Here is a 21,417-nt window from a genome sequence, read left to right as displayed (position 1 = left end):
AATATCTTCAAATAAGTAAATATAGTATTAAAACATTAAACCCTCCTCATGTAGAATATCTAAAAAAAAAATAGTCAGAGAGTTTTGGACTCTGACCACCTGGACTGGGAATGTAAGGGTGAGCTATTCGTAGATCGGTGGGCCCATGAAATATCAGGACATCTAGGGAGAGATGCAATGTACAGATGAGCTTGTGAATGAGGGGTGGACCTGACCATTGAAGCCATTGCACAGATTACCCATGAATGTGAACCATGTGCTTCAATCAATCAGACAAGCCAAGTGAGTAAAGTCTCCCTGGAATGGACGACAGTTGCTGGGATATCAATATGGGGAGGCCTGGTGGATCGACTATAACAGACCACTGCCATGAACCTGTCAAGGCAAGCACTATGTTCTTACCATGGTGGAAGCAACTACCGGGTCTCTGGAAACATACCCTGTTAACCATTACACCGCCCAAAATACCATCCTGGGCCTTGAAAAGCAAGTCTTGTGGCACAAGTCACTTCCTTGGGTGATGCTTTGAAATCTGCTTCCTGGCCAGTCCATGAACTCTCTTACACACACACACAGAGAACTGGGCTCTCTGGAAGATGGAAAAATGCATTTTGTCATCTTTTCAAAGGCTTCCCCTTCCTCATCACCCACCTAGTTTTTAAAAAGTCTACTCGAAGACCATCTGGTAACTGGAGAATGAATGAAATAAAGATTTATTCTCAGCCATCTCTGTGGAAATATAAGACAGATTTTTACACTATTTAAAACTTTGTTTAGATGTTACCACATTTAATTTCATTGGTGCCTTTTGGCACAGCTTTCCAGCCCTTCAGTTTATATAGCAAAAAAAGAATATGCATCACTTACTCCCGAGGTACACAGCCAGCCATCTGCCCCATCCCTCTAGAGGGAAGCAAATTTCTAATGTTTGCTAATCACCATGAACTAGTGCAGTTCCTGACCCAACATACAGAAGTCAGGTGAACTCAGAGTTATTTTATATTAATACATTGGACTGATAAATGTGTTAACACATTGCAGAACTGATGATTAACATGCTGATGCATTACTATGTTGAGAAATCAATGGATCAGGCATCTTGCCTTGGGGCAACAACGACCAATCAGAAGTGAGGTACATTGGTGCAGCTGCTAACTGCTCCATCTACTCCATTTTAATCCTCCACAGTATACCTGTCAGACTCTTCCTTACCATCTGATAAGGTGATTTAACTGTGCTGCTTGCATAAACTACATCCTCAGTAAAGCTTTATCTGGTATAGCTTTCTATACCGAAAAGATTTGGTATAAAATTTAGCAGAGCTTTGAACACCTCTCTGTTGCCAGAATTATCATCAGTATTATAGATATATCTACAGGGCTCTTCAAAAGACTTAGAGCTCTTCACATTAATTTACTCATTATTTTTCTCATGATGCTTTAAAATAAAAAGAATCTCTCAATCTCTTTATTGAGACTCTAGATGATTTTAATACAGGTCACTGAAGACCGGATTGATTTGGAGTTGTAAGTTCTGTGAACCTTAATTTTTAAGTGCACTGCATGTGGAACACCTGAAATTAAATTTTAAGTAGTACTTATGAAGGAGTAAATTCAAGTCTTAGCATTGACATAATTAAGACAGATTAATAGGGTTTTTTTAGTAATAGGTCCCTTTGAAATCTGTAAATGAACTTGTCCATTCTTAGAATCTTCCCCTTGGTTAAATATATGGCTCTTATTGAAGACAAATTCTAATACATATACTTTTATTACCCATATGTCCACATGAAGAGATTGATAGATGAAGCCATATACCATCCCATAAAATCCTTCTTGAAAAAGATTGAAACATTAAGTGGAACACTTCTATTAAATCCTCAAATGTTAAGCATTTCTGAATATTACCTAAGTAAGAACTTATTAAAAGTATTATTGCAATGGTTATATTATTACGGTAAACTATAGAATTTATCCAGTTTGTTCTTAATCCAGATAAATGCGCAAAGTTGCTAACATAAAAGTTATGGTGGGAGAAAGGGTTGTAATCAAAGGATGTCATTAAAACATGTGACACAAATTTTACATTTTAGTTTTCTTTTTATCCTCCTCAGATCAATGCTCTAAAACTCAGAATATGTCCTGCAGAGCATCAATTTTGCAATTGGTTCACCACTGTTTAGTGATGAAATTTCTTTTTTTCAGAAGAGTTGCAGAAGGTAAGGGGACACAGATGCAGGAGATGATAGATAATGGTTTGTCAGTGCTGAGCATGAATTTCCACCTAGGATGCACTGCTTTTCCATCACTGTCTCCATACATCTTGTTCTGCTACATGGGGTCACATTTAGGGATAGAGATGTTCCCTCGAGCTAATAGCCAGCTATTGGGCTCGATCTTCTATGTGCTGTCAGTCTCTCCTATAAAGAGCACAGTATTCAGTGTTGCTCCAGTGAAATAAACTTTTCAGTAATGTGATATCTGTGTGGGCAAATCCTTAACTTCTCCCAACAAATTGGACTCCATATGATTTGAATTTTTAAAATCCTCTTCAATAGGCTTATACAAGACTGAACAGGCATACAAGCAACATACTTGTCTTCAAAGTCTTTGCCTCATTGCCATAAAAGGCCAAGTGTTCCAACTGAACATTCCTGGGTGTACAGTAGGATAACACAATTCCTCTAAAGGTTGGAAGCCTTAAAGAGTTTCTTGGGCTAATTGAGAAAAATATGCATGAAATCAATTAGCAATTTGTTAGCTGCTGTTAATTATGGACAGCAAGGAAGTCATCTGGGAATTATGGTAATTCATGCTTGCAAGGTATTTCCAGCAATTAGATTTGCATGAATTGAGAAGGCTCATTCAAGTCTCCTACTTCTCAGGCATTAACTGCACAAAATATATTTATCCTTCAGGGGAAAAAAAGCCTGATGTCAAATATGCTATGTTTTGCAGCAATTTTGGCATAGCGGCACTATGCAGAGTCCCTGAAGTTCAAAGCACTACATTAGAACCTGCTCTCCCCACAGCATGCCTGACCTGGGCCTGCAGTGCTGGCCATGTTGGGCTTACAGTATAGGTCTTGGTAGTCGCATATGCCTCCATGACCACTTGTTTGCTTTAAGGGTGTGGTGGGTTGACCTTGGCTGGCAGGTAAGCACCCACCCAGTTGCTCACTCACTTTCACCCACAACAGGATGGAGAGAGAATCGGAAGGGCAAAAGCAAAAAAAAACCCAACTCGTGGCTTGAGATAAAGACAGTTTAATAAGTGAAGGGGGGGGGGGGGAAAGACAAGTGATGCAAAAGCATCTGAGCAACTGCTACTTTGGAAAAAAACTACCACTCAGTTTTATTGCTGAGCATGACATTATGTGGTACAGAATATCTCTTTGGTCAATTCAAGTCAGCTGTCCTAGCTGTGTCCCCTCCCAGCTTCTTGCCCACCCCTAACCTACTCACTGGTGGGACAGAGTGGGAAACAGATAAGGCCTTGACACTGTGCAAGCACTATTCAGCAGTAACTAAAATATCAGTGTGTTACCGACACTGTTTTAGTCACAAATCTAAAACACAGCACCATACAGGCTGCTATGAAGAAACACCATCCCGGCCAAACCTAGTACAAAGGGGAATCCTTCCGGCACAGCTTTGTCTTACAAAAGGAGAATATAAAAGGAGAGTAATAGGGATGGAAACATCTTTTTTAATGAGTGGCATGTCCTGCTTAGCATTGGTTGTAGAATGAGAAACTAAAGGACTTTTTCTCCTATCTAACTGCTAGTACTTTCCTCTTCACCATCAACACTCCCCCCTCCCCTTCCCTTACTTTCATATAGCTCAGTGCCTGTTTTTTCTGTCCCATGGGTTTAGGACAGTTGTACTGATTTCGGGCCCAGTGGCTGTTTTGCCCATGCTTTCTTCTCACTATCCTTGTTGGTTAGTTTGGCACTTGCTGCTGGCCTTTTATTCCATATTTCTTGTTCACTTGCCTTGCCTCAGTGTCTGTGGACCTGTTTTGCTGAGGTCTTACAACAAGAATCTTATGGCAAGAGTGTTACTGTAGAAATCCACCTTCCTCAGGCTACAGACCAGCTATGAAGCTGTCATACAGCTTCAACTATATACCTTGATCCTTTCCCACCTGGTTTCCGTGGTGCCTTCCTTATGAAGACACCAGCCCAAGGGTTCTCCTTGGAAATCTAGGTTATGGTGAACAAATGAAAATTGTATTGCATTCACTCTGCTAGCTCTCCAATGAATATGTCAAGGTCAGGTGCATGCTTCTATGACTCCACCTTTGATAAAATAAACACACAGTATGATGTATAGATTACTCCTGAATCTTGCACATATTATTGGGAGAAATCATTATGTCTGTTTACTAACAGACATGTTGGGTTTATTTATTTTTCACTACCTTGCTTAATACAATGAGTACATTCAGACACCTGAATTGGGAGGGTAAGAATCCAAATTAGAACACAGTAGCATGGTTCTGCTGGGAGAATTACAACTCAATTATCTGAATAGCTAAAGATGTTTAAAAAAAAAATCAAAGAAAATTAATACACTTTATATCCATTGAAAATTCTCAAAAAGTCAAGCATTTTTGAAATATATATATATGAAAAATATTTATTCAGCTCCATTATGACCCCCTTATCTGCTTGTGGGCCCCAGTCTAATCTCAGAAAGGAAGGATAAAGAAGGAACAATCTGAATAGTAATGGTTCATTCAGTGCTAGTCTTGTCTCTCTTTCTTATGCCCTTTACCTGGCATTATGTGCTAGAGTGTAGATACTGCACTACCTGTGCTAATTCAATTTCCAGGACAAAACAGAGGAACTGGCATTATTTCTCTGCAAATGTGTATTCGTGATTGAAAGTCCAAGATGAAAATATCTTCTCTTGAATAACAAGACCAAACACCCTGAAACTTCATTGTCTTTGAAATGTTTTACTACAGTGATTTTTTTCAATACTGACTCCCAATAGATATAAGACACTTCTGATCAGATAGATGGAGGTGGGTAACTCACAGTCAGTTCTTCATGAGACTTTTTTTTTTCTGTCATTCAGTGAACAGTTTGCAAGTGAATGGATTATCAAATTGAATAGAAAATCTTTGGTCCAAACCTGTAACCTAAAATCATTGCAGCTTTTCTTATCAGGAAAGGAAAAAGAGGAACTCGAATAGCTATAGGAATTTATGGTGACTTGGACTTCTAATATTTTGAGGGAGTATCAGGGAAAAGAGCCCATCTCAAATTCCTTGGGACTGAATACTGCATTGGAACTAATATCATTACCTGAACTAGTATATTATATATGGTATATTAATATATAAGACCTGTGTTGTGAAGGAGATCAGACTTGCAGTTCTCTTACTGACACCCATTAGTTTAACATTTACATATCTCTGCTGAGATCAGACCCTCAGTCCCTTCCATAGCAGTCGAACAGTATCTGCAGCCATGACTTGAAAGGGTAAGAACAGGATTACATTGTTCTAAAATACAGTAATACTTTCTTATGTTGCAATGAGAAGAAATGCAAGTAACTGAGTCGTGGTTGCAAAACAAATGGTAATTACTGTTTCTCAGTCTTTTAAAGATAATCACAGAATAATAGAACAGTCCAGGTTGGAAGAGACCTCAAAAGATCATCTGGTCCAACCTTTCATGGGAAAGGGAGCCTAGATGAGATTATCTAGCACCCTGTCCAATCACATCTTGAAAACCTCCAGTGATGAGGATTCTACCATGTCCCTGGGGAGGTTGTTCCAGTGATAGATTGTTCTCACTGTAAAATACTTCTTTCTTATATCGAGATGAAACCTCTCATGGTGCAACTTGTAGCCGTTGCCCCTTGTCTTCTCCATGTGACTCTTTCTGAAGAGAGAGCCTCCGTCCTTTTTGTACTTTAAGTATTGGAATACTGTGATGAGGTCCCCCCTGCGCCTTCCCTTCTCCAGGGAGAAAAGACCCAACTCCTTCAGTCTTTCCACATAGGGCAGATTCTCTAGCCCTTTGATCATCTTTGTTGCCCTCCTTTGGACACTCTCCAGCCTGTCCGTGTCTTTCTTGAATTGTGGGGACCAGAACTGGACACTGTACTCCAGGTGCAGCCTGACAAGTGCTGAGTAGAGTGGGATGATCATGTCTCTATCTCTGCTAGTAATGCCACTGTGGATGCAGCCCAAGATGTGATTTGTCTTCGTTGCTGCAGCAGCGCACTGCTGATGTTCAGCTTGTTGTCCACCGGGACCCCCAGGTCCCTTTCAGCAAGGCTATTCTCCAGCCACACAGATCCTAGACTGTACTGGGCTCTTTGGTTATGTTGTCCCAGGTGCAGGACTTTACACTTGTCTTTTTGTTAAGCTTCATACTGTTCTTGCTGTCCCACTCTTCCAGCCTGTCCAGGTCTCTCTGTAACATGTCTCTTCTGAGGTGTCCACCTCACCACCCATTTTGGTGTCTTCAGCAAATTTGGTGAGGGTGCTTTCAAAACAAGAAAGACAGAAGGAAGGAAGGGATGTACTGGTTGTTAGCTGCAATACGGAAAATTGAGAACTAATAGGCTGAAAGGTTAGAGGAAGAAAACAGAAAGTTGAAAAGTAAATTTTCAGAAAAAAAATTAGAATTAAGTATAGCAGAATTGCAAGTTAACAGCGAATCTGCAAAAAAGGGCATCTCTCAAAAAACAATTAATGCCACAAGTTATAGAGAAGGCAAGAAAACACTGTGCAAAACTATTACAAGGTAACAACATAGACCCCATAAAAGTTTGCACAGCTATGTATGATAGTGATTGGGGCAGAGACATTTGGGACAGCCCAGATGAATTTGATGGGGAAGTAAATTATTCCATATCAATGCAACCCCTGATTAAACAAATCATAGAATCATAGAATCGTTAAGGTTGGAAAAGACCCTTAAGATCATCGAGTCCAACCGTTAACCTAGCACTGCCAAGTCCACCACTAAACCACGTCCCTAAGCGCTACATCTACACGTCTTTTAAATACCTGCAGGGATGGGGACTCAACCACTTCCCTGGGCAGCCTGTTCCAATGCTTGACCACCCTTTTGGTGAAGAAGTTTTTCCTAATATCCAACCTAAACCTCCCCTGGAGCAACTTGAGGCCATTTCCTCTCGTCCTATCACTCGTTACTAGGGAGAAGAGACCAACCCCCACCTCACTACAACCTCCTTTCAGGTAGTTGTAGAGAGTTATAAGGTCTCCCCTCAGCCTCCTTTTCTCCAGACTAAACAACCCCAGCTCCCTCAGCTGCTCCTCATAAGACCTGTTCTCTAGACCCTTCACCAGCTTTGTTGCCCTCCTCTGGACATGCTCTAGTACCTTGATGTCCTTCTTGTAGTGAGGGGCCCAAACCTGAACACAAATCACTACTGATGATCCAGAGGGGACATTCCACATACAAGAGATACCACTAAAGTTTGAGATTTTAATGCGGATGATGCGCAGAAAATTCACGCAACATATCCAAAATGACCAGCGGAATCAATAGTTGAATGGTTATGCCAACTTTGGTGTAATGGAGGGGGGAGGAGTATCCCTATTTGCAAGAGAGGAAGACAATTTAGATTTAGGTCCTGGAATTTTCCTCACCCTCTGAGGGGATGCTGCCCAGACCTTATGGACTTTAGCTATTAAATGGATGAGAGGGGTCCATTATCAAGATCAGGGTGAAGAACTGATGATTCCTTGGTGAAGCCCAAATGAATTGCAGGAAGCACTATTACAAACAGCTATAGTAACCTTATTGCATAAGTCTGAAGCCCAAGGTGACGAGCCTAGTCCTTGGGACATTCTTGCTACATCCCTCTATTTGAGGTCTGTTGGGAAAGGAGCCATGGGGTCAGGATAATTAGTTTTTATGCAACTACGCCAGTGTCTACCCACAGGAACCCTTTTTTCTCAAGTGTTCTGTCAGACCATTGCACAAATGTACGACCTAAGCCCTGACCCTCCCATATGAAGGGAATGGCGGTAGATCTTAACCACCTTGATCCAACCCAGAGGTCGAACAAATATTCCACAAAATCAACAGGCTAATTTAAACAAACAAAATAATAATACTGCTAAAGAATCTCCTAATCAAACTGAAAATGAGTGAGCTAAGCGAAACAAGGGAAACTAGATAGGGGGCCTGGACTGGTGGAGGTACAAGCGGCCCTACTTTCTGCTACTCGAGGACCAAGCCCCATACTTTGGGCCATAGTGAATAATACACTAAAAGCTAATTTCCTTATAGATACTGGGGCACGATTATCTATGATTAAGGCAGAATCGTGCCCTGGAGTTGCCCCTTTAAAACATCAGAAAATATTAGTAATTGAAGTAAACAGAACAGTAGTTCCTTATTCAACTGTTAAAGCAAAATTGGAACTTCCTTTTTGTGCCCCACGAAAATATCAAATGTTATTGGCCAGCCTAAATATATTAGGTATGGATATTCTGAAAGGCAAAAGTTGGGTACAGGACATGTATCCACCCACCAAAAAGCTAACACTAAAGAAAAAGAACTCAATGCCAAGGCTAGCTGGCATTAATATTGCTATAGACTCTGATTCCATTAAATGGAACCAGTTAACCTACTGGCTGCATGCCTCATTAGGACATACTGGTAACAGAGGACTTACTTAAACAAGCACATATTAAGGGGTGGCCACTAACCACTTGACAAGCACGTGAATTGATCTCCAGCTGTGAAATATGTGCAGAAATCAGAAAACATTGCAAGGAAGGCCAAACCTTCGCTAATATCAGAGACTGTAAAATTCCCTGGCCCACTTGGCAAATTGATTATGTTGGACCTCTCCCTCAAACACCCGAGGGGTGGCGCTATATCCTTACTGGAGTTGAAATGGTATTGGGCTTAGGGAAAGCTTTCCCCTGTTGGAGAGCTGATGGTCTTGCCATTGTGTCAGTTCTTAAGCCATGGTTTTCTGATACTCCTATGCAATCTGACAACGACACTCACTCTAAAAATAAAATTGTCCAAGAATGGTGTGAATGCCATGGAGTCACCTCGGTATTCAACCTACCCTATAGACCTCAAAGTACTGGTATGGTTGAGAGGTGGAATGGTCTGTTAAAATGAGCTCTAGGACAAAATTTATATACAGGAAAATGGAGTAAAGTCTTACCCAAGGCCCTTCAACACCTAAATAACCAACAAACACCCACTGGGTGCCCAGTGGAGGGAGCTCATTTTCCCATTATCCATCCCACAAAAATCTCCAGAAATCCCACTGTCAACCCATCATTTTTATCAGGGTGACACTGTTCTTATTGACCACCCTTCAATGGGTAAAAAGCCTGTCACTTTACTGTCTCCCCAAGAAAAAGGCATATGGATAGCCATTTCCAAATGGGGACTCTTTAACTATCAGTGAGGCTTGGATAATCTCCAAGACCGGATAATCTCCAAGACGAGATAATCTCTTATCTCTTTCAGGTAATAAATGAATGGATCCTTTGGCCTGTATGAGACTAGAGTGCACCAAGGAAATCATAAACATAAGATGATCATAACATCCGTTGTACTGTGCTTATCCTTATTTGTATCGTGTTTTTCTTTGTCCCAAGAATGGAACAATAATCATATAATTCAATTTATGAATACAATTTCCCAATTAGGTAAAGTACCAGATTGTTGGTATTGCCTATACCACCCTCAATCATTAGATGGCTGAACAGGGAGCTTTGGCTAGAACTCAGGAAAAAAAGGAGAGCCTACTACCTTTGGAAGAAGGGGCAGGCGACTCAGGGGGATTACAAGGATGTTGGGAGGATATGCAGGGAGAAGATCAGAAAGGCGAAGGCGCAGCTGGAACTTAAACTGGCCACCGCCGTTAAAGACAACAAAAAAAGTTTTTATAAATATGTCAGTGACAAAAGGAGGGCCAGGGAGACTCTCCATCCTTTGTTGGATGCAGAAGGTAACCTTGCCACGAAGGATGAGGAGAAGGCAGAGGTACTTAATGTCTTCTTTGCCTCAGTCTTTAACAGTCAAGCTAGTCATCCTCGGGTTTTTCAGGCCCCTGAGCTGGGAGATGGAGACAGGATGCAAAGTGAAGCCCCAGTTGTCGAAGAGGTGGCAGTCACTGACCTGCTCCTCCACCTGGATGTGCACAAGTCCATGGGGCCAGATGGGATCCACCCAAGGATACTGAGGGAGCTGGCAGAGGAGCTCGCCAAGCCACTCTCCATTATTTATCAGCAGTCCTGGTCAACCGGGGAGGTCCCGGATGACTGGAAGCTAGCAAATGTGACGCCCCTCTACAAGAAGGGTCGGAAGGAGGATCCGGGGAACTACAGGCCTGTCAGCCTGACCTCGGTGCCAGGAAAGGTCATGGAACAAATCATCTTGAGTGCCATTACGCAGCAAGTGCGGGACAACCGAGGGATTGGGCCCAGCCAGCATGGGTTTATGAAAGGGAGATCCTGCTTCACTAGCCTGGTCTCCTTCTATGACAAGGTGACCTGCTTAGTGGATGAGGGGAAGGCTGTGGATGTTGTCTACCTGGACTTTAGTAAGGCCTTTGACACAGTCTCCCACAGCATTCTCCTGGAGAAGCTGGCTGCACATGGCTTGGATGGGTGCACTCTATGCTGGGTTAAAAACTGGCTGGACGGCCGAGCCCAGAGAGTGGTGGTGAATGGAGTCAAATCCAGTTGGTGGCCGGTCACAAGTGGTGTTCCCCAGGGCTCAGTGTTGGGGCTGGTCCTGTTCAATATCTTCATTGATGATCTGGATGAGGGGATTGAGTGCACCCTCAGGAAGTTTGCAGATGACACCAAGTTGGGTGGAAATGTTGATCTGCTGGAGGATAGGAAGGCCCTGCAGAGGGACCTGGACAGGCTGGATCATTGGGCCGAGGCCAACTGTATGAGGTTCAACAAGGCTAAGTGCCGGGTCCTGCACTTGGGTCACAACAACCCCATGCAACGCTACAGGCTTGGGGAGGAGTGGCTGGAGAGCTGCCTGGCGGAAAAGGACCTGGGGGTGTTGGTTGACAGCTGCCTGAACATGAGCCAGCAGTGTGCTCAGGTGGCCAAGAGGGCCAATGGCATCCTGGCCTGTATCAAGAATAGTGTGGCCAGCAGGACCAGGGAGGTGATAGTGCCCCTGTACTTGGCACTGGTGAGGCCGCACCTCGAGTACTGTGTTCAGTTTTGGGCCCCTCACTACAAGAAGGACATTGAGGTGCTGGAGCGTGTCCAAAGAAGGGCAATGAAGTTGGTGAAGAGTCTAGAGCACAAGTCTTATGAAGGAGCGGCTGAGGGAGCTGGGGTTGTTTAGTCTGGAGAAAAGGAGGCTGAGGGGAGACCTTATCACTCTCTACAGCTACCTGAAAGGAGGTTGTAGCGAGGTGGGGGTTGGTCTCTTCTCCCTAGTAACAAGCGATAGGACGAGAGGAAACGGCCTCAAGCTTCGCCAGGGGAGGTTTAGGTTGGACATTAGGAAAAAACTTCTTCACCGAAAGGGTGGTCAGGCATTGGAACAGGCTGCCCAGGGAAGTGGTTGAGTCCCCATCCCTGCAGGTATTTAAAGAACGGATAGATGTGGTGCTCGAGGACATTATATAGATGGACTTGGCAGTGTTAGGTTAACGGTTGGACTCAATGATCTTAAGGGTCTTTTCCAACCTTGATGATTCTATGATTCGATGATTCTTTGATTCTATGCTGAATTTGGGTGGTTAGCTGATTCTGTTTCTGAAGCATCTTGATATTAACCTAATGTGGCATACTTACTCCCCAACACTCCAAATTATCAGCATCAACCTTAGAATCATAGAATATCTCAAGTTGGAAGGGACCCATAAGGATCGAGTCAAACTCCCTGCTTCTCCCAGGACTACCTAAAACTAAACCATATGACTAAGAGCATCATCCAGACAGTCCTTGAACTCTGACAGGCTTGGTGCCATGACCACTTCCCCGGGGAGCCTGTTCCAGTGACCGACCACCCTCTCAGTGAAAAACCTTTTCCTAATGTCCAATCTGAACTTCCCCGATGCAGCTTCATTCCATTTCCTCGTGTCCTATCTCTGGTCGCCAGAGAGAGGAGATCAGCACCTCCCCCTCCCCTGCCCCTCTTGAGGAAGTTGTAGACTGCGATGAGGTCACCCCTCAGCCTTCTCTTCTCCAAACTGAACAAGCCAAGTGACCTCAGCTGCTCCTTGTAAGCCTTGCCCTCGAGACCTTTCACCATCTTGGTTGCCCTCCTCTGGACACACTCTAATAGTTTGATGTCGTTCTTATAGAGGCGCCCAAAACTGCACACAGTACTCGAGGTGGGGCCACACCAGCGCAGTGTAGAGTGGGACAATCACCTTCCTCGACTGGCTAGCTATGCTGTGGTTGATGCACCCCAGGACACGGTTGGCCCTTTTGGCTGCCAGGGCATACTGTTGACTCAACTTGCCATCAACCCAAACCCCCAGATCTCTTTCCATGGAGCTGCTCTCCAGCCTCTCCAGACTCCCAAGACCGTTGAAAAATAATGGAGAGAGGTCCCGCAATGACATTGGCCAGCTCTTTCAGTACCCTGGGATGAATCCCATTGGGCTCCATAGATTTATGCGCATCCAGCTGGAGCAGCAAATCTTGAACAAGTTCAGGGCTGGCTGGGAGTTTATCATTCCCCCAGTCACGGTCTTCCAACACAGGGCTCTGGGGGTCCCAGGGCCCATCATCAGTGTTGAAGACAAAGGCGAAGAAGGCATTAAACGTCTCTGCTTTGTCTACATCCCTATTTGTGAGGTGACTGACCTCGTCAAGCAACGGACCAATGTTATCTCTGATCCTCCTTTTGCTGTTAACATATTTTAAAAAGCCCTTTTTGTTGTCCTTCACAGTGCTGACCAGCTTGAACTCTAATTGAGCTTTGAATTTTCTCCCTACAGTGGTGAACAGCATTTCTGTAGTCCTCCTGTGTCACCTGCCCTTGCTTCCAAAGTCCATACGCTTTCCTTTTCCACCTAAGTTCTAGAAGAAGATCCCTGTTCAGCCAAGCTGGCCTTCTGCCCTGCTTTCTTGACTTCCGACACTTTGGAATTGCCTGCTCCTGCGCTCTTAAGAGATGGCTCTTAAAAAGTGACCAGCATTCATGGACCCCATACCTTCAAAAGCAGATTCCCAGGGGACCTAACTAGCTCCTTCAGCAGCCCAAAGTCTGCTCTCCCCATATCCAGGGTCGAAGTTTTGCTGGCAGTTTTTCTCCTATCGCTAACGATTTGAAACTCAACTACTTCATGGTCACTGTGACCAAGACAGCCACCAATCACCACTTTGCCCATGAGTCCCTCTCTGTTTACAAACAACAAATCTAGGAGGGCACCTTTCTTAGTCAGCTCCCTTAGCACCTGCACCAAGAAGTTTTCTTCAACGTGCTTCAGAAATTTCCTGGACCTGTTTGTGTCCGCTGTATGATATTCCCAGTTGATGTCCAGGAAGTTAAAATCACCCATAAGGCGCATTTTTATGATAGAGCCCCGTGGTGTATTAGAATGCCCCAGAGCACAAATTCAACTTGGGTGGGAAAAACAAGCAATTGTGATTACACTCTGTATTACAATCAAACCCAAATGTGGTTTCAATTTAAATGTAACAGTACAAGTTTGTATTGGTTCTGACCTGAAATCCTCATGGACCTGCAATAATGAGTCAGCAATAACAACTGATCACATTTTTGCTAGCCTAAAACTCTGGAATCTTACACGGAATGTTAACAATACAAATTGTGACAGATTCTACAATTTCAGTGGTCCTAATTCTACACATTATACTTTGCAGAGTAATGGTTGGCTAAGTACTACCAATAACTAGGAAACGTGGTCCAGGCGACACAGATGACTATGTAGGTCACCATCCCTTTTGGATAATCCTATTAAGCCAAATGTGCTTAATGAAATTTGATTGTCCTTCCCATCCACGGTGTTTACTTTGCCAATATTGCAAAAACTTATGGCAAAACTGTTGGCCTACCATTTTAACACCATGGTTCTGGCTCTGTGGCACAAACACCTGCAAAAATCTGCCACCACAATGGGCAGGTACTTGTGTTGTAGAAGTCACTTTCTAGCTCAAATAAGAATCCAAAGACCTGTTGAAGCCTTAGACTGCAAGCTGTGAACTTTCACCTAGATACACTGACCATATGCTGAACTCCTATGTAGCTACATGAAGGAAGGCCCTGAAACTGGTGAAAACCAGGAAGATAAGGTAGCCACAACCATCAGCAGAAGCTACAACTATTAAGATAAGAAAAGGAATGTCCTGCCTGGAGACAGGGAAAGGATCCAATAAGGAACAAGAAGACCCCAGACCCAAATATTACTATTGGACCAAACCGTCGCATGAGGGGAGGGGAACTTAGACTGTAAGGGTATAATTGCCCAGGGATTTCTTTGTTCAGGGTCCCTCTCCAGAGGCACCCAGCTCGAGCTGCTCTTCACCACTGTACCACTCAATAAATTTGCCTGGCGTACATGGTGTCACAGACTCTGCTTCAGGGAAACCTAAGGTCAAGCCTGAGGGGAGACAAAGTGCCCGAGGGTGAGTGTGTGTGTGAGCGAGGAGTCGAAAAGGGGCACCTGTTAGCTCAATGGAGCTGCCCGCTGCGAAGGGACTCTGGTCCTAGAAGTTAAAGTCTTGGGTGGGGTGTGTGTGACTTCCTGAATGGTGTGTGAATGCTCGGGCAGCTGCTGCTCCTTTAACACTTGTACCATAGCACATCTTGCTCCCTATGCATTTCAGTCCAAAAATTTAACTTACACAACCATTACCCTGTACACAATAAGTGTAATGTGATGAATCCCTTGGTAGAGCGACCAACGAATTTCCACCAATTTATATGTGCATTGTTTCCAACTTTAGGTACTATTGAACTTGAAACAGCTACTGTAGATATTTCTGCTATGCTTGAAGTTATCAAAAACACTACTGTAGAGATGAAAATATTTGCAATCTGAAATTGACTTGCTATCACAATTAACCATTCAAAATCATTGGGTTTTAGATTATCCTTTAGCATCACAAGGAAGTGTATGTGTATTGTTAAACACCACTTTGTCCCCTTGTACTTGGCACTGGTGAGGGCGCACCTTGAATACTGTGTTCAGTTTTGGGCCCTTCGCTTCAAGAAGGACATTGAGATGCTGGAGCATGTCCAGAGAAGGGCAGCGAAGTTGGTGAAGGGTCTAGAGAACAGGTCATACAAGGAGCTGCTGAGGGAGCAGTTGTTTAGTCTGGAGAAGAGAAGGCTGAGGGGAGACCTTATCACTCTCTACAACTACCTGAAAGGAGGTTTTAGCGAGGCAGGGTTGGCCTCTTCTCCCAAGTAACAAGGGATAGGACAAGAGGAAATGGCCTCAAGTTGTGCCAGGGGAGGTTTAGGTTGGATATTAGGAAAAACTTCTTCACTGAAAGGGTAGTCAGGCACTGGAACAGGCTGCCCAGGGAAGTGGTTGAGTCTCCGTCCCTGGGGGTATTTAAAAGACGTGTAGGGATGTGGTTTAATGGTGGACTTGGCAGTGCTAGGTTAACAGTTGGACTTGATGATCTTAAAGGTCTTTTCCAACCTAAACGATTCTACGATTCTATGTTGGTTTTATGCTAACAAATCTAAACAAATTGAATATGACATAAACATCATTCAACAACATGTTCATACTTTTCAGCAAATAGCACAAGAGCAACCCTTATTAGAAGGCCTATCAGCTGACTGGTCTCATCTCTGGTCCTGGCTACCTGACTTTGGATCATGGGCCCATCACATTTTATTAATATTAACGCTGCTTATAGCTACGGGAATGATGTTATTTTGTGTTATATCATGTTTCAAATCTTTGTGTATATCAGATGCTAGAATCAACATTTTGTAATCTACTCTCCCCTCAGATGAACAGATTTTGGACAATGCGCAGCCCATTGCCATGGAGTCCTCTTTATGACCCTGTTACTAACCTGTATGCAAGAGGTGACGGTACCACCACCACTGGCATCCTTCTCTGTTCCTGATGGTGTCAAGGGGTGGGGTGTGACTTGTACTCCCTGCTCTTGACACCTGGTACAGCATTGTTGCCAGGATATGGTGACACCCATTATGGAACAGGGAAGAGTAACAGCACATGAGATATTCTGGACAGCAAAACTCGTGATCCCCCAGTGGTCAGGAATGCCTCCTGAGACTGTTCACTCAACTCCTGTTCAGATTTTGGCTAACACACAGCTCATGCTAAGGCCTGATGCATGCTGGGAGCAGCACCATTAGGTGAAAGCGAGAGCAACACATAGGCAGAATGCAATGGACAGGAAGAGATAAAGATCATTATGCAGCCATTACCATCTGCAGCTTGCTGTCTCCTGCAGCCATAATCCTTGCATATTGATTGTCTGGCAGCCTCTTCAGAATCCACTAACTTATGGAAATGGTAAAGATCAAACTCCCAAACTGAGAGGTATAAATGTATCAGCTTATCCAAAAGGTTTTTGAAGCAACAGCAGCTGGACTGCTAAGGCCTTCATGCTTCCCGGGGAAGCATTCTTACACTCACCCATTGGCTAGAGTACCATGACAATGCTTCCATTGTTCTTTTTCCTCCGAGGACTGAGTGACTCATGTACTTTTTAAAGTCAGAGTCTAGATTATGATTATTGTATCACACGCTGATTATTGAGAATTTGACCCGATCTGCAGAGGGTCCAGGTGGCTGAAAAGTCTAGGTGACTAGCTATTAGCTATGCTAATTGCTAGAAATTCTGTGTAATGATAAGCTATGCTGATTGCTAAAAACTTTATATAATAATAAAGCTCTAATTATAACTACAACCCTGTGTCCAGTTCTCATTCTACCAAGGATCCTTAAAAAAACCTGCCTGTTCCCATAGCTTCAGGTAGCATCAGGTGACAATCTCACAAAAAAAAAGTTACAAATATCTATGCCTCGTAGTTGCATTTCAAGGTGAAATACAGCTATTTCTAATTTGGCCCTTGAAGTCATAACAGGAGAAGATTAGTGACTCATAATAGAAAGGATACATGAAGGCAACCTGTGGTTTTTCTGACACTCTCAGTCTATGGCATACCTGGGAGAAAGACTCTCCACATTACTTTTGCTACCTGTTTCAAGTTTTGGCAGACAGATAATGACTCCCTTTCCCCATGTTTCTCGTCAGTCCTTATAATTTCTATTTTCTGGCTGAAGAGAGTTGTCCTCTTACAGGACTCTTCTTTGGGTCTTATGTGTATTCAAAGCACATTCATCCTTTCTCTGCCTGTTCTTCTTTAACTCTTATCTTTTAAAGAACTCTAATCTTTCCAGCTCTGCAAACACATTGCAGCTGTGACATGTGGCTGAAACACTTGTAGGCATATCTGAGATACCTTTTATTGAGTCAGTTCAGGTACCAGTGATATGCCTGGGGCATATTCTGTACAGAGCTGCCATGAGCCCACAGGTTGTTTCCTTTAAATCCTGTTTAAACAAAACTCTGGACCAATGATGTCACTGGTTTTGAGCTCAGTGCTTTGTTCTTAATGATGTTTTGTGTTGGTTTTTGGTTGCAGGACTTGTTGACTCTGTGCGTTTTTTTTCCCTAAAAGTTTTGCTCACACTGGTACTCAAATGTACTCACTGTGCTGAGCATGTCTGGTCTCAGCTTCTGCTCTTTGTCAGGAGCTTATCTCCTATCTCTGCTCTAAACGTAGTCTGCAGCTTACCCAAGCCTCCTGCTCCTGCCTTGGCCTATGCTACTGCAGCTTCCTTAAAGGATCGTTCTTTTGTCTGATGCACACTGTGTTCCCTTCTTCCTCCTAGTTGCAAGAGGAAGATCAGGTTTGCTTTTCTGCTTAGGAGGATTAGGTTCATCTGGGAATTCCTTCTGCAGCAGATTCATCACTGCTCCTTTTTTATGTACTTGTAGAAAGGACACAGAGTTAACAGACTTCTTATCGGTGCATGAAACTAACATGAAAATACCAAAGTGCTGTTACACATTTGAAGCTGGGAGGTGAATAAAATGTATCTAAAATATAAGAATACATTAATATTTAGCTACATCTTCTCTGACATATACAGAAGCACCTCTGGGGAAAGACGACCTCCAGGCACTTACAAACTTGCTGTTCTTGTAGCAGAGGTATACCTGAAGTTGAGTTTATGCATTCCTGCTATGAAACATCAATTTACTGTAAGGAGAGGTAAAGAAGTAACGACACAACTGTAAGGAGTGGTGACTTCTAGCTTTATAAAACAGATATATACCTGGGTCCAGTGGCTGGTATCAAGATTCACAAGTTATTTCTTCTCTGAAACAGACTGACACAGAACCACTCTGGGCTCAGCACTGTAAAATCTTACTTGCAGAGATGAAGTCCAGCAAAATTCAAAATCTTAGGAAAGCCAAACTGACCAACTGTACAAACCATAAGGAAAATTAAGTATCTATAATTAGGCTGCATGAAACCAGCATGGTAAGGAAACCTGCCTGTAGCCTTTAGGAAACTCTGTAGACAAAGGTCTTTTACTCCTTCAGTGACATTTGCTTATATATCTGTGGGGAGAAATAGATAGGCCCATGCTGCAGACTTCAGTAGCATGTATGGGCCAACCTCTAGATTGAACATCTTAACTATAGGTGGTGCTTAACTGTACAGATACCCAAGCTAGCTTTTAACAAGGTATTGAAAGCAGTCACGATATTGTACTGTACAGTTCAATGTCATCCAATTTATGCTGCTTTTTAGATGAAGTCCATATCCTAGGTCTGTGGAACAATCCATTTGTAATCCCTTTTCATGTATGTATAATGGCAAGTTTTTCAGTATGGACACTCATGTTGATCTTTGATGTAGCAGAATGATAGAATGGAAAAGACAAGACATCTCATCAGACAGAGCTTTTCATAGAATAGAAAATGGGACTGGAAAATAAAGATGATCTCACAAGGTCACCTAGTCAATGTTCTGGCCCCAATTATAGCTAAACCATTCCTGACAGGTATTTGTTTGACTCTTATTTTTCTCATCCCAGCACGTCTTTCTTCTTTGGCTGAACTTAATATATTATGAATTAGGCACTATCAATTCTCTATAAAAGATTAAAAGTTCTCTTTGAACAAGAGACTGTACAGTGTAAGACAAATTATGCATAAAAGACAAGGGAAAATGTCAGAAATAAAAATACATAACCTAGAAACTGATGTCATGATGTATTGGGTTTATGTGGCAAGGTTTTGGTAGCAGGGGGACTACAGGGGTGGCTTCTGTCAGAAGATGCCAGAAGCTGCCCCTATGTCCAATAGAGCCAGTGCCAACCAGATCCAAGACAGACCCACTGCTGGACAAAGCTGAGCCAGCCAGCCATGTCAGTAGCACCTCTGTGATAACATATTTAAGAAAGGGTAAAAACTGCTGCGCAACAGCAGCTGGGAGAGAGGAGTAAGAATATGTGAGCAAAACAACCCTGCAGACACCAAGGTCAGTGAAGAAGAAGGGGGAGGAGGTGCTCCAGGCAACGGAGCAGATTCCCCTGCAGCCCTTGGTGAAGACCATGGTGATGCAGGGTGTCCCCTTGTTGTCCCAAATGCAGGGTCATTAGCCCGATGTGCAGACGCCAATTAACACACACAGCAGAGGTATTTTATTCCCTTCATATTTATGCAAAGATGGGTGCTGGGTGGCAGTTCCACAAATCTAGCACACCTCCGTACAAAACTACAGCATATTTATCTTGCTACATGATTAGTATAAACCCGCCTAAATTTACACTTATTGGTTGGTGTTTAACATTTCATACACTATTGGTTAACTGTATTTAAATTAGCCTCGCTTGCTATGCAAATTAGCACGCATGCTCCTTTCACGTGGGGGGGGGCAAGTCTTTTTGGTCCTGAATTGAGTCGGTGGTCGCGATCTCCCCTCGCCGCATTTACGTTTCACCCAGTTTCTGCAGTTTTATCAGACTTCATGTTTCTTTGGCCATCATCCAGCCTTTGGCGCCAGGATGTTGCCTTTTATCAGTCTGTTAGCTCCTCTTCAAGGGTATAGTTGTTAGTTTTCCACAGTTCATTAATAAAACAAATACTTTCTTATCTTTTAGCTCCTTCTCCTTATTGCACAGGTGGTTCATAGTTTTGCTCAGAGGAAAATTCCACTTTCTGCGGGATATCACCCCTGCAGCCCATGGAGGTCCACAGTGGAGCAGATATCCACCCTATAGCTCGTGGAGGACCCCATGCTGGAGCAGGTGGATGTGCCCTGAAGGAAGCTGCAACCTCATGGAGAGCCTGCGATGGAGCAGGCTCCTGGGCAGGACTTGTGACCCCATGGAGAGAGGAGTCCACGCTGGAGCAGGTTTGCTGGCAGGACCTGTGGCCCCAAAGGGGACCCACACTGGATCAGTCCGATCCTGAAGGACTGCACCCTGTGGAAAGGACCCATGCTGGGGCAGTTTGTGAAGAACTGTAGCCCGTGGAAAGGCATCACGTTGGAGAAGTTCGTGACGGACTCTCTCCCATGGGTGGAACCCCATGCTGGAGCAGGGGAAGAGCATGAGGAGGAAGGAGTGGCAGAGACAACGTGATGAACTGACTGCAACCCCTATTCCCCATCCCCCTGTGCTGCTCAGGGGGAGGAGGTAGAGAAATTGGGAGTGAAGCTGAGCCCAGGAAGAAGGGAGGGGTGGGGGGGAAGGTGTTTTAAGATTTGTTCTTATTTCTCATTATCCGTGGTTAATTGGCAATAAATTAAATTAATTTCCCCGAGTCGAGTCTGTTTTGCCCGTGACGGTAATTGCTGAGTGATATCCTTGTCCTTATCTCAACTCACGAGCCTTTTGATATATTTTCTCTCCCCTGTCCAGTTGAGGAGGGGGAATGCTAGAGTGGCTTGTTTGGCACCTGGCATCCAGCCAAGGTTAACCCACCAAATATAGCTACACTGACATTTAAAAAAAACCCCACCTACATAAAATAAAAGCATAATTAAAAAATAAATTCTATTTTAAATGGTGTTAATAATGTGTATCGTCCTCATAGGAATAAACAGTTAATGCTTATTAAATGAGACCATTGGCTGAAAGGCACCATATAAATGCATGCTATTATTACTAGAAAGAAGTATATCCAGTAGTTTTTCAAATTATATGGTTAAAACTGCTTTAATGAGCAGGGTTCCTTTCTTTGCATGTATCTTGCTTTTGCCGCCTTTACAGACTCTAGCTTTCTCACAAATGCAAAAATCCTTTTCTTGGTGCTGACTGCAGCCTGGGAAACATTAAAGCCACTGTAAAGTCGAAAATCAAGATCAGAGATATGTAGGTTTGTTGGAATGATATATTTTTGGCACAGTATCCCAAGTCTGTGATGTATTAAG

At 43.4% G+C, this 21,417-nt stretch overlaps 1 protein-coding gene across 2 annotated transcripts in view; it reads left to right on the top strand.

Annotated features, from left to right (window-relative positions):
* The window catches only part of LOC148055464 (ras GTPase-activating protein 1-like), a 100,517-nt gene extending 79,904 nt beyond the window's left edge, over positions 1-20,613 (top strand). Inside the window, exon 4 of one of the 2 annotated variants that reach the window (XR_015705372.1) lies at positions 20,144-20,161. Coding sequence is in view for 1 of the 2 variants with exons in the window: in XM_087760412.1 (XP_087616538.1) it covers positions 20,144-20,456 (313 nt within the window). In the remaining variant the exon portion in view is untranslated. Of the gene's footprint in view, positions 1-20,143 lie in introns of both variants that reach the window. The other variant, XM_087760412.1, reaches the window with a different exon arrangement.
* Positions 20,614-21,417: the final 804 nt, after the last annotated feature.

Source organism: Nipponia nippon, unplaced genomic scaffold (assembly GCF_047370975.1).
Source record: "Nipponia nippon isolate SJK-2023a ecotype South Korea unplaced genomic scaffold, ASM4737097v1 scaffold_22, whole genome shotgun sequence".
NCBI lineage: Eukaryota > Metazoa > Chordata > Aves > Pelecaniformes > Threskiornithidae > Nipponia > Nipponia nippon.
This window is presented reverse-complemented; position numbering and strand designations above follow the sequence as displayed.